Source organism: Silurus aristotelis (genome assembly GCF_946808225.1).
Source record: "Silurus aristotelis genome assembly, chromosome: 11".
NCBI classification, from domain to species: Eukaryota; Metazoa; Chordata; class Actinopteri; order Siluriformes; family Siluridae; genus Silurus; species Silurus aristotelis.
The window spans coordinates 7,020,740-7,033,894 of record NC_139584.1 but is presented as its reverse complement, the minus strand read 5'-3'; the positions used below and the strand labels follow the sequence as shown (position 1 = coordinate 7,033,894).

Genomic DNA, 13,155 nt, shown 5'->3' with positions numbered 1-13,155 from the left:
TATGTACTGAATTACATAAAACAAGGTCACAGGATGCTGCGATTTCAACAGTGGAGTTCAACACTGTAGATTAAAGTAGTTTTTTTTAATGACAGCACATCCTGAAGGGAGGTGGGAGCTCAGTGGTTAAGACATTGGACTTTGGCTCAGCTTCAAATCCCAGCACTACAAAACGGCCACTGTTGGGCCCTTGAGCAAGGCCCTCAACTGCTCAGTTTTAGATCGGTCTGAATAAAGGCATATGCCAAAATGTTTGTCTTTTTCTATAAGATCAGTTTGCAAAAAGAAAGACACTTGTATGTAATAATGTATGAACATAGGACACATCAAATGTTTGTTAGGCATTTACTGTTACATTTGATGTTGTGAAACGTCCACAAGACAAGGTAGTTCCCCTGTTATCACTTGCACTACAGCAAGAAAGAAAAAAAGGCCTGTCATGGAGTAAATGTTCTGTTGTGAACTACTTTTTGAGCTTCAAGTTCACTATAATGTGTCTGTTTTCCAACGTAAAGCATTGTTTTGCGAGCATGTTCTTGTGCAAGTTGATATTACAGTATTAAAAGCGGAGAGGACGGAGGACGCTTCGGCGTTTTCGATCCCATGCAGCGTTCATATATCCAGGATAAACCCTAAAGTTTCCAGCATCTACCTGATGACTCCAAAATCCTTAAAGAGTTCTGCAGCGATCTGTAATCAATATTTCACCAGGTTTCAGTGAGATCTCACATATATTGAAATTATAGACTCCTGTGACAAATCTTGAAATAAAAGTCTTTTTTTGTAATGTGAACAATTCCCACGATCATGTTTTTTTTTTACGATGGAATGCGGACCCTGTAGTATAAACTAAAATAATAGGTAAATGAAAATACAGCATAGTGTTCATACTAGGGGTGACCCCAATTATTTGATAGGAGGATCCTGATTCGATTAGCAATCTCACGGTCGAATCTTCACAGAGGTGTTTTGAAACAAGAATCATAGCATTTTGGTTATATGGAGGTGCTCAATGTCTGATTTCACTTAAAACGACCGGTTTTCTCCCAATAAGTTAACAAACAGCCTATTTTGATAATGTTGTAAGTAAAAATGTGAATAAATATTAACATGAACATGTATTAATTATAAATAATTATTAATATATCAATAGTATTTATAAATACATATTAATATATTAATATTTATTTATAAATATAATTCATATTTAATAATGAATTAATATATAATAATGAATATGATGAATATTAATATATAAATATATAATAAATATTTTTAAAGTGCATGAACACATAAATCCAACCACTCCGGATTTAATTTTCATCTGACCGACTCAGAAGCATCTTGGTGGCAGGGATTTAAATATTTAACAATGTCTGGGAGATTCTGTAAAGGTATATTCTAATTTATTTCTGCAAATTAATTTTGGATAGTTTTTCAGTGCATCGACGTTGCGCTGTATTTGAAAACACACAATTGTAAAGGATGTCTAGGTAGCATTCAATGTTCCCTTCACTTGAACTATAAAAACCCAAATCTGATTCAGAATGACAATGTTTCTGTGCACAGTGAGCTCCATTAACATATGGGTTTACATAGGTTGGAGTGGAAGATCTTGAACGGCCTGCTGTAGAGCTCTGACCTCCACCCTACTGGACAGTTTTGGTATAAATTGGAACCACTGACTGAACCCTAGGCCTCCTCAACTCATCTTTATTAGTACCTGATTTTACTTACACCCTTGAACAAACACAAACTTCCACCACCACACTCAAAAGTCTAGTGGAACATCTCAGAAGATTGGCGAGTATTATAAAAGTAAATGGAAACCGAATATGGAAAGGTATGTTCAGAGCACTTATGAATTTTATAGTCAGATGCTCACTAACATTTGTTCATATACACTGAAAACCCTGCATCCTGATTCTATTATTTCTGTGCAGGGCAGAAGGTAAATTCATTGACTAGTTAATGTTTCACTTTTTGAGTACAACAGTTGAAAATGTTGCACTAGAAGCAGTGTTTATTGTAGCAGGACTAAGAACTCGGACAGTCCACGTGATCCCCTCGTCATCTGAGGTAATCAAAAATCAGCATCGAGGCCATGAGACTTTGAAATTATCAAATATGAACACACACAACTTGATCGGCTTTTTAGTCAAATTGTAATCTGAAAATCTAATGAGGACCCGATTTTCTTTGAAGGAACTCTTCAACAAAATGCTTTAGAAATTTCCTCTATTGCAGATACGCCAACCTGCGTCTTGAAACATAAACGGAGTAAATAATTCAGTGTTTGGCATTACAGCAAGATCACATACGTTACATTACCGCACCATTCTTATTATATATTTCTTCAAGTTCAACTTGCTGCCTGAACAAATTCTGCTTTACTTTTTTCACCTTTGGGTAAATTATGCATGACACGAGAACTACAGGTATAATTTTTAGGTCACAGAAGTGTAAAAAGTGCAAAAAAATTTACTTAACTCCCGAGCTCGAGGCGCCCCTGTGTTTCCGCGCGGAAACTGTGCGCGCACGTATACCTTTGTAGTTTTTCCTCGCGCACGTTCCATAGTAACATAAAAAGTGTTCTGTGAAGCATTCCGGGAACGCCGACACCGAAAATGTCAAAACCAGCAAAAAAACCATGGTAACGACACCTATGGAAAAGGTATATTTTGCAATTCTCCTATTAGCAGAACGGCCTTTAAAAATAGGGACATGAAGAGAATGGAAAAGAGAGAAAGAATAAAAAAAGGTTTTATTACATCAAACCTGCAATTTAAAAAGGGGGGAAAAAACCCACCACACAAGCAATTCCTGTCCAATCACACAACGCATCGGGTTCATAGAAAAGCAGATGTGAAGTTATGACCTAGTTTTTGCGGTAAAAAAAAAAAACCAAAGAAAAAGAAAAGAAAAACATTCTGACTTTGTTTGACTCATGAAATATTAATCTTTTCTTTATGAACAGGACTACAAAAAAAGTTTGCACACAATAACAACAAAACCCTGTGCTGCTTGACTTTTACTTTGGAGTGCTTCACTAAAGCAGGATTTTTTTTCTTTTCCAGGTAAAGAAAAAAAAAAAAAAAAAAAAAAAAAAAAAAAAAAAAAAGGTAAGCGAAAAACTAAGTAGGACACAAGTTTATGGAAGTTTGATTCTTACTGGCAATAGCGAGCGTCTGCCTTTTTCCCACCGAACCCTGAGATTGAAAGGTCACAGAGATGAAACTTTGACTGAACGAACAAAATGTTTCTAATACAAAATTGACTTTATTATACACAGACAGCATACAAGTGCTCTGATGCCATCGCTATGTACATCCAATCTGTTGGTCATGCCCAATCCTGACTACTGAAGTTTTTCCATTTGGCCCATGAGATAGAACTTCTTGTTTCCAGAGTCGTCGATACAAAAAGGGTGAAAAATCACGCACGCTTCGTTCGTCCTTTGTTCAGGCGGTGTTACGACCCCAAGATGTAGACGTCGTAGATTCACTGCCGGCAGGTATCATGGAAGGCCTCGAGGGTACGGAAATCCCTCCAGGTGGGTGGCAAGCCGTCTTGCAGAAACTTACCACAGCGCTGACATGGTGTCTGGAAAAGCTTGATGTAACTTCTTAGCCAGGTCTGTAGAAAAAAAAGCAATAGATATAATAATTAAGAAGCACAAGTAGTGCGATTTCCTCTCGAGTTTTGCTTTCGGTTGCCTTTAAAACTCCTAGTCAATGCATTTTCTCTGTTATGCCACACAAATATGTTTTTTTTTCGAACATATCAGGCACATGAATGCACTTGACTTTATGAACAAACGCACGCTTACAATCTGGCTCACGGCGCTCTGATCGACAAGCAAGAGGCGTACACACTCCCACACCCTCCACACCCAAGAGACCGACACCAATTGTGCGCTCACAGATTTCTGGCCATGTTTTGCCATAGAGGCGATACCTGAATTAGACCTTACGCTTGCAATCTCACAATAATAGGCCATACGATTCGATGTGCCACTTTCGAGAAAATGTCACTTGCTTATTATAAAACGACAAACTAATAGTAGAGCAGTGTTGTGTTTCAGCTCAATAGGTGAGAGGTCAAGATTGGAGTTATGCCAGAAGTATCTCAAAGGACACCTAGAGCAGACAAAAGATAAAAAAAAAAATCTGATATAAAAAGCTTACACTTGAATGACTGGATTCATTGTATTGGCATAAGCAGCATGATCAAGGTATGGGGTCGGGATTGCTCACAGCAGGCATGAGAACATACATGTACACCTCAATGATCTGAACCTGGTTCACCTCCATGGCCCAATTTACTGACCCAGCACAAGCCGAATTATTTCCCCTCTCCAAAACCACTAATGCAAGCCCCAATTCCCTACTATTCTGCACTATATTGTATATATATTTATACCTACTCCGGTAATGACCAGTTAAATCAAACTTAAAATGATCAAACCGAGAGATGAAGCTTACACAGGATCATCCAGATGTTTAGAATGTCTGAAATTCTGCACCTTCTCCCAAGCACTATGCATTTTTGTTCTCCCGGCTCGTGCTCATTCAGCTCAAGTGGTATTTATCACAACTGTCATGAGCCAAGAGAAGAACCGAGAGGTGTGAGACTGAGAAACAAATTGGTCCTAAACTGCGCTTAGTCATGGTCTCTGTATGAAAGCGATACTGAAAACCTTCTCGAAACAGCTGATGCAGACTACACGAGTGCCCACTTTCCTGAACTCGGACACACAACTTTTTCTTTTATGGAAGTAATTCGATTTGTTCGGTCGTAACAGCTCCAGTGAGAACACCGTGTACTGCCGGACAGATGCAATACTGGCATCACATTCATTAAAAAAAAAAAAGGGAACAAATCTCAAGTCCCAGGCATTAGAAATAACCAAAAGGCCGTTGTTACACTCAGACGTTATGTTCTTTTTTGGGGTGTAACGGCACTCGTATTCGTCACATTCCTAAATTTGACTTCCCTCACGGGCACATTAACTGGCGAGTTTGTTTAGGCTCTGCTTCGCACTACTCGATCATAGCGGAAACACAGTTTGTTTTGTTTAGTAAATCGCTGCCACTTCCTGTCATTGCCAGCGTTTTCACGTCGGTCTAGCGATATGGATTCTTTATGTACAGCTTCAAGAATTTCAAGAAAGTCTGCATATCGAGGGAGAAACACTCTTTTTTATAGACACATCGGTATTACCCAAAGGCGGTCTAACAAATGCATAGTATTTAAGTACATTTTTCCATTTATTTCATTTTATTTAATCAATTTGATTTGTTAATCGATGAATCAATTTAATCAGTAGTGTATTGCGTCTACTTTATTTTTTATTTAAACCAAGCAGGAATTTTATTTTAAAATTATTTCACAAAACAAAAAAAACTAAAATATGTTTTGGATTTCTTTCTTGCATTTCTTTTCCCATGATCCATGAATTTTGTGCACCGTTACACCCCTAGTTCTTTGTGTATCTAGATAACATACTGCATACTAAACACGTGCATGAACCCATGGTATGTTACGTAAGTGTTTACTTAACTTAGCAGTCCACCAACAAGAACCCATAATGGCAACACTGGCTGCAGGGGGCAGTACACCTATTTTTGGCTTTCCTGCTAGCCTTGCCATGTTGTCCCTGGGTCAGTCCTTTGTCCTGTCTGAGGTCAAGCCTGTGTTTACTCCAATGCCATCTGCCCAACTGGCCATCTTTGTGCCATTCTTATTTGTATAGTTGCATGTGGTCCAGACTTTGCAAACAGGGTCCTTCCATGCTATTTCCTGGTAGTTTAATTGTGAACACTTGGGATGTCCTGAGCTTCCTGGGGTCAGTTATGGAAAACAGGCCACTGTTGATCATCCAATTTCTGGTTTCCAGATAATAGATGAGAAAGGAAATCTATGAATGCAATGCTGCTCCCCGATTGATCTGGAGAACCAGGAAGGAACCTACGCTGGTATTGTCCTCTTTATGTGCCGTGTTGTATTGTTTTAACTCAAGATTCAAACTGCTTGGGTAATGCAATTAGCTGCTCCGCTTGTGGAGGTTAATTTTCATTAAACGGTTGACCTGCGCCTAGTCTCCTGTGACGAATTGCTACTGTGCTGACTTTACAGATCATTAAACCATTTCAGACTACTAGCTTTACAAAGGCAGCTCTTTGCATATGGTTAGCAGTGTTTACTCTTGTATCCGGATAGATGCGAATGGCCTCTTCCAGGTTGGCTATGAGAGTTTGATGGCATTTCAGCTACTAAAATCATACACTACTATCAACAGATTTTAACATATCAGCAGTTCAGATGGGCAGGAGTTCAAATCCCAGCACCACCAAACCAAGCTGGTACTGCTGGGCCCTAAAGATGCCTATTAAATGCCATAAATGTAAAAGGGTGGCTCAACCCTTTAACACAGTGGTTCTCGAAGTGTCCCTCTAGTGGGAAATAAAAACATGACAGGTAATGCACAGTGAATGACAGGATATATATATATATATATATATATATATATATATATATATATATATATATATATATATATATAATTATTATTATTATATTCCTGTTTTTGAACTTGATGCTATTGATTTATTCGATGACTTGATATTTCAATAAACACAGTATTTTATTACCATTTTTTGGGGTGATGGAGGACAGGTGGGGTTTGAAATTCCACCCACCTCTAAAATGGGGAATAGAAGGACAACAAATCTGAGAACCACTGACATTAATAAGACGCCGACTTTCTTTTTTTTTTCACTCTCCTTTAATTTGTCACCTATCTGTATGTCAAGAGCGAGAAGGGGTCTGTGCAGGAGCGCAGCAGCACGGAGGAAACAAGGGTAGAGTTTAATTAAAAAAACACCAGGAAAAGCTCACCATGAAGGAGCGCACCACCACATCAGGCATCTGGGGCAGCTGGTAGTGCAGCAGGGCTGTGGTGGCATGGTCCGTCACCTGGACAAAGCGAACACCGGGAAACATTATAAGCCGGGGAATTATGTTTCAGTGCATTAAGCATCGTCATATAATTGCAGTCAATGTTCTCTTTTGTCAGACTGGCTTTCACTTTAACTGGATTTTAGAACTGTGTTTGATGATGTTTGTCATTTTCAAGTCACTCGCTGATGATCGCAGTGTGTATTTCTGGGCACCGATTTGTAAATGAAACCCCTGCCATATGTGAATGATCTATAAATATAGATTTGCAATCGCGTATCTGGCTCCAAACATCAAGACAAAGTGCTACTGGTGTGGAAGAAGAGTCACGAATGCACCCTGGCTCTTAATTGAAGTTAAGAGTATAACCTTGAGAAGTGTTTTTTTTCCCATCTTCTCCTTTCTGCTCATCCTGTCTTACAAGCTCGACATATTGTACAAGTCATCTCAATTTTCATGTTCCGGTGTTCTGCCTAGTACTTCCTAACCGTATGTGCGGGAGAAGCAGTCTGATTTCGACCATCATAAAAATCAGCCATATCACAGACCACCTGAAAAAGGGCATTGAGTCATTTGCTGAAACGTTAAACCCATTTCCAATCTATATCTAAGACGCTGAGATTAATGTTATTGTTTCATTTCCCAAAAGCTCCCCGTCTCCTTATTACTTTCTCCAAACCTCATCTTCCATCGCTAATGCAAGAGTCGTGAGGTACTACAAATGAACAGTTTCATTCTTCCAGATCGTTTCCACTCAGTCATCAATCGCGGAGTAAAAAGCTGGGAAACGAGTCATTTCCAAATAGCAATTTTGCTCACAGGTTCGATGCGTGCCACTGTATACCGTGCGCTCTGGACTACGCGATAAATTATAGGGCTGTAGCGAGACTGATACTGGTACTGGGTATTGGTTTGATTCGAACTCTCCGAAAGATATTGAGGTGCGCACTTAAAATACACTGACCTTTTGAGTGTCTTTGCACATACCCTTAACATGCACAGACTCAAAAAAAAAAGTCATTGTTGTTTTTATTTATTTATTTGTTGCACTTTTCTTTAAGGTACCTTCAAATTTATTGTATTTTGTAGTATTTATTGCATGCTTTATTGCCTATGATTGCGGATAATGGATTTGTCGGTCGGCCCTTGGGGTCAGAGCGCAGGGGAATCCATGATACAGTGCCCCCGGAGCACAGATGGTTAAGGGCCTTGCTCAAGGGCCCCTAGAATGGCAGCTTGGCGATACTGGCATTTGATTACCCGACCTTCTAATCAGTAGGCCAGAGCCTCAATCACTGAGCTACAACTTCCTCCTGTGCCAATTAATTAATAATAATAAAATACCAAAGAAATATTTCATGGTAAATAATGTTCCATGATGGCCTTCAGTGTGTAAGTTTGTGGACACCTGACCATCATGTCCAGATGTGCTTCTTCAACCAGACTGTACTGTAAGTAGAAATGTCTATATTATGCTATAGCATTACAATTCCCTTGATTAGAATAAGTGATCCAAACAGGGTCTAGCAAGTTCCTTGGCACAAAGTGTCCAAGGTTGGAGTAGAAGATCTTGTAAACGTATTCCTTTTGAATACTGTGGGAATAAATTAAAGACCAAAAAAAAAAAAACACTTCCCGTCTGTGCGAACACGATGGGAGAGATGAACTAATGTGAACTTCTTTTGTGAGCAAGAAGAACCGCAGTGCAGATCTCTCAGCAGTGATGAGACGTTAGAGTTTGTCCTGTCCTACCATTTCACGTGGCTGTGTGTAAATGATCACACGCGCGGTAAGGAGAAACCGTGTCGGAGAAACCACGACTGCTCTCTCAGGTAAAACCTTTCCCCGAGTGTGATTCCTCTGTAAGCTTCAGTGAGCTGTACACACTCTCTCTACATCCCTGTCTTGTGCTCTCAGTCCCACTGTAAGCTGCAGTTCCTCTTTCTCTGTCAATCTCCTACACGATCTCTTACTTTTGGAGAAGATGTAAAGCAGAAAGCCAGGCGCAGGAGCGCCGTCTGCCCAGAGGCTTCCTGGGCTTTAATTCCAGTCTAATGAGATTCAGAGAAAGAGGAACATAAAAGAAAGAAAGCAGCAGACTGAAACTAAGAGTAGGGGGTGTACTGAGGGATGCAGGGATAGTGGTTTGGAGTAAAACAGGAGGGGGGAAAAACCCCACAAATCCAAATGATGGCTAAGGGATAAAACGAGGCCTGGGCATTGGTGAGGAAGACGAAAACATGACTTCCATCAGGCTGAGAAATGGAGACCTAATTAGGACCTACTGTAAGATTCTACTGATGAATGATTAAAGCTTTTCGCACCAGCAAACCAAGTCAGACTTCGGCAGCAGGAGAAGTCAAGATAGCGGTAACTTTTACAGGCCAAATGCATCGCCTTCCTCTCGCTGCGTGACCATCAGAGAGGACTTTATAATGCATTACAGCTTGAAATATGGTCCTTCACATGCCTGCTGTAATTAAAGACCACACTCAGGCTGAAGTGGGGATTAGTGCAGCATCCCACTGGCAAAATTGACTTTTTCCTCTTGTAATATATTATACATAATTAGGCTCTGTGTAGACTCTTTATACACTGGTTCACTTACCTTTTGAAATGCTTGATAGTTGGACTTTGACCAGATATCCATCTGAGAGAGAGAAAAAAAGAAGGTTGATTAATTTCTCTGTGTTAATCTACCCCAACAAAGAAACTCGCAGGTTTATTTTTTTTTTATAAAATGTAGAACTGCAAAGGGAAGGTTAGATTGCTCGTCGTATTTTTTTTGCCTTTTTTTTTCCCTCTCGCAAAAGGTGAGGCGGGTAAATCTGCTCTCAAACTTCATCTCCATTCACCTCTTCTTCTTCTTTCGGCTGCTCCCATTAGGGGTCGCCACAGCGGATCATCCGTCTCCATACCACCCTGTCCTCTTCATCTGCCTCTTTCACACCAACTACCTGCATGTCTGCCCTCACCACATCCATAAACCTCCTCCTTGGCCTTCCTCTTTTCCTACTTCCTGGTGGCTCCATCCTCAGCATTCTACCAATATAATTCATGTCCCTCCTCTGCACATGTCCAAACCATCTCAATCTCGCCTCCCTCACCTTGTCACCAAAACGTCCTGCGGTCGCCTTTATTTTTGTGCGGAGATTAAGTAAGTAAGTGTCACTTTATACCACACATGGACACTTTAAGGACAATCACAGTAAATTACTTTAATCTGTACTCCATCAATATCTGCCATATGCATCCATCCCTTTCTAGAATTTGTGTGTGTATATATATATATATATATATATATATATATATATATATATATATATATATATATATATATATATATACATATATTTTTTATACTTTTTTATTTATTTACTTTATTTTTTATTCCTATATTTCTTTTTTCATGTTAAAATGTCAGACAGTTTCACTGCGTGTCGTACTCTGTATAAATGTGTATGGGACAAATACAATGTGAAATATATAATCACCGGCATGAGTTTCCAATGCAAAAAGCCTGCCCTAGAAGTACATTCATTCTCAAGAGGGGAAGAAGAAGCAGACAGGCTGATTTACTGATTTGAAGAACCAAAGCAAAAAAGGTTCACTTTTGAGGAGCTTTATGAGAGCAGGATATTATCAAAAAAAAAAAAAAAAAAAAAAGATCAGTAAAGCATTTGAGACATTAATTAAGCTGTATGGACAGTTGGATCAGTACAAGGATGTGAGATGAATAGTATTGGCGGAGAGCAGGGATGAGATGGTTATCAAGCTTGCTCTCTAACCTCTCCACTGTTGGTCGAGTTGCTGGTGCACAATCCAGACTTACCAAACTACAAACTCGATTTTTGGTGTACTTTTACCAGGTCAAGCAAAGTGGCTGGCCAGCGGCAGATCAGCACTGCCTAAAACACCTGAAACAACTCGTCCTTCAGCATTAACCCGTCCACAGTCAAAGAAAATCCCAGCTTTTTTCCTCATTCTGATGTTTGATAACATCAACCGAAGCCCTTTAACTTGTATCTCGTGATGCTGTTGGTGTTTCGTATAAAGTGGTCAGTGAGCCTATGTGGATTAGGGAAGGTTTTGATTCTCATAGAAGAATTTTTAATTTCACAAGGATTTATTTAATGCAGGGGTCCCCAAACTTTTTTCTGTGAGGGCCACATAATTTTCTATCTTTCTATCTTTTGTGCGTATAAAGTGTGTGGATATTATTCCTTAAATTTGTTATATGATTATGCTATTATGAGTATTAATTTAAAATCCCACAAGTTTTTCACTTTAAGTATTTGCCAACAAGAGCCGAAACAAGTTGCTGTCTATCTCTCATCTCCAACGGGCCGGTCTTACGGTAAAAAAAAAACCTTCTCCTCATCAGGCTTTTGTGTTAAGGTCATCAGAACAGGTTCAAAGGCGATAAGAAATCAAAACGTTCCCTGAAACTAATATCAAACAGGGTCGGTGTCAGCGTTTATTAGAGAAATCAGATGCCATCTCCCCACTGTCCCCCAACCCACTTAGACATGCTGATGCCCTTTGAAGTAGGAAGAATGCCCGATCGCAAATTACCCAAGAGATGTCGGAGAAAGTCTTTGAAGCCCCACTTTGAAAATGCAGCTTTCCTTCGCCTATCTTTCTCTCTCACTCACTCATCCATCCGTGCTCCCGTTTCCTGTCTTTTAGTCTCCCTCACACTCTTCCTCCCTTTCTCCACCAATCTCTCGCTCTCTTTCTCTCTTTTCCCTAGTGAGGATGCCTCATCAGCCTCTGCTGGGAGTCTTGCGTCGGGGATTAATGGCCTGTGTGGTAAAACCTGATCCGAGGGCTTAAGGTGAGAAGATGGTGCCGGCAGAAAGGCAGTCAATAAGCACAGCTGACTCCTGAAGCTTGTGTTCCCGTGGCCCAGGTCACCTCTGAGTCACCTGCAGCTTCAAACAGTGAGCAGGATCAGCAGCTTTTCTCCAAAGCCTTCTCAAAGAGTCGGTTTTGTACAGAAACATCTTGTTTAGTGACGTTCAAACAGTGCCGTGCGAAGAAGTAATCGCCCCCAAAGACCGCTTTTTGTGCAGGAAGCTCTAAAGAGCCTAAAGACTCGGACTACTTTTAATACAGGAGAGAAATAATATAAAGAGTGTGATTCTCAAATAAATAACTGCTCACTCCATGACTATGGATGTTCTTTATCCCCAAATGATCTCTATAGTGAATACATTCAGACATATTACTCAAGTACTCTGATCTGAAGGTGGTTTCAAAACCTATTCAGATGATCACAGGGTAAAGGTTAAGAGATGATAATGAGAGGATGCAAATCAATCACAAAACAGCATGTCCATTCACTTATTTAGGACTTAGGGGCCAATTTACAGCAGGGGCTCTTAAACGTTTTGAAATCAGGTACCCGTTACTTCCATATTAATCCCAGCAAATCAACAACTTTACCAGTTCCAATATTAACAGTTATTTAACTTTTCCATATATATATATACATACACACACACACACACACAACTTACGATGGAGGTATGTTACAACGACCGCATAGTAAGTCAAAAATATTGTAAGTCGAAGATGGTGCTATGACTGTGACAGTGACAGCCCGATTTATAATTTTCATTTTCTGCTCCAAACTTCTTTTTTTCACTACCAGCAGGAGACATACTTGGGCGCTTGGAAGACATGCTTTTATCACTAAAATTGCTGTTTGAATCAGAAAAAAATACACACTGAGACAACTTTACTCCAGTGACCACTATCGAGAGTGGGGCATCCTGCATAAAATGTAAAATATTTTTACAATTTTGTCTTATTGCTATCGTCATCATAAGAACGAAAAAATCTAACTATCATAACTCAAAGACCATCTGTAAAAAAAAAAATTAAATAAATTATATATATATATATATATATATATATATATATATATATATATATATATATATATATATATATATATATATATATATATATAAATATAGCAATGAAAGAGAGCACAAATACTTCCATAGACAAATAAAACACTTTGGATTGGATTTAACCATGAGAATATTTCATACACTGCAAATCAATTTAGTGTCTGCATTTTATGGAAAATCAAAACAAAAGTTACATTTTTTTTCTGACACTTTTAACAAAAAGCATTCGAGTTCCAGCGGGAGTGAAGAAGTCAAGTGCCACCAAGAACAAACG

At 39.3% G+C, this 13,155-nt stretch overlaps 1 protein-coding gene across 1 annotated transcript in view; it reads right to left on the bottom strand.

Annotated features, from left to right (window-relative positions):
- Positions 1 to 2,746: 2,746 nt before the first annotated feature.
- med27 (mediator complex subunit 27) overlaps positions 2,747 to 13,155 on the bottom strand; it is a 75,837-nt gene continuing 65,428 nt past the window's right edge. Inside the window, exons 6-8 of the mRNA XM_083555249.1 lie at positions 9,569 to 9,610; positions 6,901 to 6,978; positions 2,747 to 3,636 (exon numbers count right to left, since the gene is read on the bottom strand). Of these exons, the coding sequence (XP_083411375.1) occupies positions 3,502 to 3,636; positions 6,901 to 6,978; positions 9,569 to 9,610 (255 nt within the window). The 3' untranslated portion in view covers positions 2,747 to 3,501. The remainder of the gene's footprint in view (positions 3,637 to 6,900; positions 6,979 to 9,568; positions 9,611 to 13,155) is intronic.